The sequence below is a fragment of the Netta rufina genome (genome assembly GCF_964035555.1).
Source record: "Netta rufina genome assembly, chromosome: 18".
Lineage (NCBI taxonomy): Eukaryota > Metazoa > Chordata > Aves > Anseriformes > Anatidae > Netta > Netta rufina.
Genome location: NC_140142.1, coordinates 8497032 through 8502719, shown reverse-complemented (window position 1 = coordinate 8502719; position 5688 = coordinate 8497032). Strand labels below are relative to the sequence as shown.

General features: G+C 51.9%; 1 protein-coding gene across 1 annotated transcript; it reads right to left on the bottom strand.

Moving 5' to 3' along the window:
* Positions 1–3812: 3812 nt before the first annotated feature.
* LOC311216577 (olfactory receptor 14C36-like) lies at positions 3813–4748 on the bottom strand (the record flags this gene model as incomplete). The annotated part of the gene is made up of 1 exon (XM_084298110.1): positions 3813–4748. One exon carries the CDS (start codon positions 4746–4748, stop codon positions 3813–3815), a length of 936 nt encoding a protein of 311 aa, XP_084154236.1.
* Between the last annotated feature and the right edge of the window lie 940 nt (positions 4749–5688).

Sequence of the window (5688 nt, the reverse complement as noted above, 5' to 3'; positions counted from 1 at the left end):
CCTCCATTTCCCAAGCCATGGCTACCCCCAGCCCTGGGGTTGCTGGGGAGGCCCAGAGCCACCTTTGTCCCAGCAGCTGTGGTGCCTTGCGAGAGGCTGCAGCTGTGGTGGCCATGCCCAGAGCCCTGCAGCAGCCTGCAGTGGGCACTGCCCTGGGGCCAGTACAGACTGGGCTGTTGGGCTGGGATGAGCTGGACTGGGGAGAGGGCATCGAAGTGGGTAGAGGTGTGCAGGGGCTGGGCTGGGCAGTGCTCGGCACAGGGCAACAGCAGCATCAGGGAGCGGTGGCAGCATTTAGGGGAGGGCTCCCAGCAGGGCTTGGTGCTGCAGAGCCAGGGCTGCGTGAAGGGAGCCCAGAGCTGCAGGGGCAGGGGAGAGGAGGCCGCTCTGGGCCCTTGCTGGCCTGGGCAGAGCAGGAAAAGGGCCCAGGGCATTCGTCCCCTCACCATGGCCTGCCAGGACCTGCAAGGCAGTCATGGAGTGTCCAGGGCCAGGCTCGGCACTATGGCCACAAGCCCTGCGTGCCCTCCTCCTGCCATGCTCCATGCGGTGGCTGTAGCAGAGGGGCCCCCCAGCCAGCCCTTTCATGGACACTGCCAACCATGTCACTGCGGCCCTCTCCAGTGCCCTCTTTGCTGCTCTCTGATGCATGCCAGGACCTCCCTGTGCGTGCCGGCCAGCACATCTGCTGAGGGCCAGTGCAGCTCCTGCAGGGGCAGGGAACTCAGCATGGCCCTTTGTGTTGGGTCTGTCTGAGCTGGAGTCACCTTTTCCCTGCAGCAGCCCGCACAGTGCTGTACTCTGCACTCGTAGCTGGAACAGCACTGATATCACTCCAGTGTTGTGTCTATTGCTGCGTAGTGCTGGCACAGCATCAGGACTCCTTCCAAGCCCCCAAGAGCCAGCAGGCTGGGGGTGGGCAAGTGATGGGGAGGGGACATTGCCGGGGCAGCTGACCTAAACCAACCAAAGGGATATTCCATAACACCTGATGTCACGCTCAGCAATAAAAGGGGGGGCTCTCGTGGGGGAGGGGGCTGTTCCTCCTGAACAACCACTACGTGTTTGAGGCCCTGCTTCCCAGGACGTGGCCGAACACCACTCGCTGATGGGAAGTAGAGAATAATTTTTTCTCTCTCTGTGCTTCCGCGCGGACTGATTGTTTCTTTTGTCTCTGTTTTTCCTCCCCATTCCCTTTCCCTTTAATTAAACCTTTCTCATCTCAAACCTCTAGTTCTCTGTGTTGTATTTTCTCCCCCTTCCTCTTTGAGGAGAGGGGGAGTGAGAGAGCGGTTGTGGTGGAGCTCGGCTGCCCACCTGAGTAAAACCACCACAGTCCTTTTTGGCGTCCAACGTGGGGCTCGAGGGTTGAGATAACAATAGCATTGATTGAAGTATTTACAACTAACATATTGGTAGTCATAATGCTCGGTTTTCTGGTAATACTTTTCTGTGTGGATATGTTTTATGTAGCCCACTCTCTGTTTTCTTTTTTCCTTTACATCTGATCGGAGAAAGTGTTGAAGTCTGTGCTTGTTTTTTTTATCATGTTGTGCTGTAACATACTGGCCTTCAGTTTTGTTTGGTATTCAGGCCCGGCATTGTTATCCTCCTGGTCTCCTGGAGATTATCTTATTGAAAATATTAAGAATTACAGCACCTTCTTTTTTGCCCCCAGGTCATGCAAAAGAATGGGGATATCAAGTGTGTGCCTCAAGGAGATTTGACATTGAGAGAAAACTAATCTGTAATCTAAGTTATATGTTGTAGGAAGATGCTGTAGGATCAACGACAGATCAACTTTGCAAGGAGCCGGGCAAGGCAACAAGGACTTGAGCTAAGCTGGTGCTGGTGTCCAGACATCCAACTCCGCCTGCCTTGAGTGGCCACTTTGGCAGATGAAGACCTAATCATCAACAGTTCGTATGAACATTTTCCAAGAAAGACCTATGGAATGAAAAGATACACCTGCCTATTAATCCTGTCCTGTTAAATCCTTGTCCTGTTAAAGGACAAGGAATAATGATGAGAATGCTTCTATGCTAAAGTATGGGGATCTGAGTGTGACACAAATGTTATGGAATAAGGGGTGGAGGTTGTACTGGGTCTGGCTGGAATGTTAACTTTCCCGGCAGCAGCCCATACAGTGCCGTACTCTGTACTTGTAGCTGGAACAGCAGTGTTATCACACCAGTGTTGTGTCTACTGCTGAGCAGCAGTGGCACAGCATTGGGCCTTTCTCTAACCCTCCTAGGGGGTGGGCAAAAAGTGAGGAGAGAAACATCACTAGGGCAGCTGACCTAAACCAACCAAAGGGATATTCCATACCATGTGATGTCACACTCAGCAATAAAAGGTGGAAACAGGAAGAAGAGGGGAGGGGTGGGCCGTCGTTGGGAAAATGTCGGTCCTCCTCTCGAACACCGGCTGCGTGCGTTGAGGCCTTGCTTCAAGGACGTGGTCAATCATTGCTCATTTGTGGGAAGTAGAGAGTAATTTCTTTCCTCTGCACTTCCAAATAGCCTTCATTTATTTTGTTTGTTTGTTTTCCTCCCTTCTTTTTATTTTTCCTTTTCCCCTCCCTTTTCCCCTTTCCCTTTTTATTTCTCTTTAGTTAAATTGTTTAGTTCATGGTAGTCTTTATTCAATTGTTATTGTTATTTCCCTTTAATTAAATTATCCTTATCTCAACCCGTGAGTTGTTCTTTGCTTTACTTCTCCCCCTCCTCATCTAAAGGAGGGGGAGTGAGAGAGCGGTTGTGGGGTTTAGCTGCCCAGCACGGTAAAACCACCACAGTAATACTCTTTTAAGCACTGAAAAGCTGCATTGAGGTCTCCCAGGACCCTTCTTTTCTTCAGGCTGAACAGCCCCAGCTCTCTCAGCCTTTCTTCACTGGAGATGTGCTCCAGTCCTCTAATCAGCTATGTGAACCTCCTCTGGACCCACTCTAACAGATCAACTTTCTTTTCGTGTTGGGGACCCTACACTCCAAATGAGGCCTCACAAGGGCAGAGCAGAGGGGCACAATCACCTCCCTCATCCTGCTGGACACTCCTCTGTTGATGGAGCCTGGGGTGCAGTTGGCTTCTGGGCTGCAAGTATGCACTGCTGGCTCATGTCAAACTTTTTGTCCAACAGAACCCCCAAGTCCTTCTCAGCAGGGCTGCTCTCAAGGACTTCTTCTCCCAGTCTGTCCTCATGTCTGGGATTGCCCTGGCCCAGGTGCAGCGCCTTGCACTTGGACTTGTTGAACCTCTTTAGATTCACATGGGCCCACTTCTCAGGCTTGCTCAGGTCCAAACAGATATCATCCCTTCCTTTTGTTGTATCAACAGCACCACTCAGATTGGTGTCATTGGTAAAGTTGCTGAGGGTGCACTTGATCCCACTGTCTACATCACTGATACTAATATTAAACAGTACTGGTCCCAAGACAGGCCCTGAGGGACACTACTCCTCACCAGCTTCCACCTGGACATAGAGCCATTGACAGCAATTTCATAGAGCAATGACCTCCACCCGATAATAAAACAATTTATTCATCCTGTTCCTGACCACAACATTGGAAGAAGAACCCAACGTCCAGGCACCAGCACTGAGGAAACACCCTTTTATTAAAGAGACCTGACAGGGGTAGCTATACCTTAACAATAGATACAGATACAAGGGCCTCTGGGTCAAAAAGAGTGGGTTTAGGCCACTCTGCAGAAGTGGAGTGAAGGCAGACAATTATCACAGAAAAAGATTATCACAGAAAAAAAGCACAAAGACCAGCAGTTTCCTGAGATGAATTGGAAGAGACATGTGCAGCTTACTGCTGCTGAAGGACTACTGATTGACTCAGCTTCTTCAGTGCATCCTTGAGCTCCTGGTTCCTCATGCTGTAGATGATGGGGTTCACTGCTGGAGGCACCACTGAGTACAGCACTGTCACACCCAGGTTCAGGGATGGGGAGGAGATGGAAGGGGGCTTCAGGTAGGCAAATAAGGCAGTGCTGGAAAAGATGGAGACCACAGCCAGGTGAGGGAAGCACGTGGAAAAAGCTTTGTGCTGTCCCTGCTTGGATGGTATCCTCAGCACTGATCTGATGATCTGCACGTAGGAGAAAAGAATAAAAATAAAACACCCTGAAGCTAAAGAGAGACTAATCAGAACAAGACCAACTTCCCTGAGGTAGACATCTGAGCAGGAGAGCTTGAGAATCTGGGGGATTTCACAGAAGAATTGGTCCAGGGCATTGCCTTGGCAGAGGGGGAGGGAAAACGTACTGGCAGTGTGCAGCATGGCATTGAGAAAGCCACTGCCCCAGGCAGCTGCTGCCATGTTGACACAAGTTCTGCTGTCCATTATTGTCCCGTAGTGCAGGGGTTTGCAGATGGCAATGTAGCGGTCATAGGCCATGAGGGTGAGAAGACAATACTCTCCTCCAATCATGAACAGAAAGAAAAAGACCTGGGCAATACATCCTGAGTAGGAGATGTTCCTGGTGTCCCACAGGGAATTGGCCATGGCTTTGGGAACAGTGGTAGAAATGGAGCCCAGGTCGAGGAGGGCAAGGTTGAGGAGGAAGAAGTACATGGGGGTGTGGAGGTGGTGGTCGCAGGCTACGGCTGTGAGGATGAGGCCGTTGCCCAGGAGGGCAGCCAGGTAGATGCCCAGGAAGAGCGCGAAGTGCAGGAGCTGCAGCTCTCGTGTGTCTGCGAATGCCAGGAGAAGGAACTCAGTGGGGAAGGTGCTGTTGGACATTAAATGCCTCAGGGCATGGTTGCCTGTCCATGGAGGAAAACGCACAATCAGGACAGGGTATCTGAGCAAAATCCAGTCTGTTTCTCATGGAGCTCCTGCGCACTAACTTCCATTCTTCCCTTCTCAGGATAGCATATTTCCCTCTCCCCAGCTGGCACTCTGCCCTGTGCTGGGTGAGTGCACTGTAAGGAACACAATTCTCTGCCTGAGTGCCAGCATCTGTTCCTCTGCTGACCCCCAGCCTGCTGTCCCAAATTACTTACATATGCACGACCTCCAGTGCAAGAGAACAAACAATACAGAGAGGTGGACGGAAAAGCAGCATGACCGAGAGAGGGGAGGGAGAGATGAGCAAGCAGGAAGGGGTCACTCTGCCCAGCCGTGCCTGCTGCCTGCCAGGCAGCACCATGACAGAACAGTGGCTCTCAGCCCTTTGCCAGGCAGTGGGATAGGGCACATGACAGGAGAGGCAGACCTTCTTTATTCTGGGGCTCTGTCTATCCAACAGGCAGCTCCTGCCCAGAATCCCCCAGCCCAGAGGGCAGAGGCTCTGCTCAGTGGGAGAGGAGAGCTGAGGGGGGTTGCTCAGGGACGGAACCTGCACTGCAGGGGATAGCAGGGAGGTGCCCGTGTATCCATTGCAGCAGGGTTTCCTTTTTCAATTCCCTTTCTCCCTGCCCATTTCTGCTGCCTGCAGGAGTCCCCTCCAGGAGCTCTATTTCTGTTCCCATGCCTGTGCCCTGCCAGTGCTCACACACCCCATCCCATCTGCTGTCTGCTCAGCTCTGTCCTGAACCCTCTCAGTGTGTGCAGGTGCTGAAGAGCAGGTCACACAAGCCCTGATGAAACTGGGAAGGTGATGCTGCTGCATTATGAAGGTCTGAGGGTGCTGAAGGCACTTTTTGAGGTTCCTCATAAAAATTGAGGTGACAGAAACTCC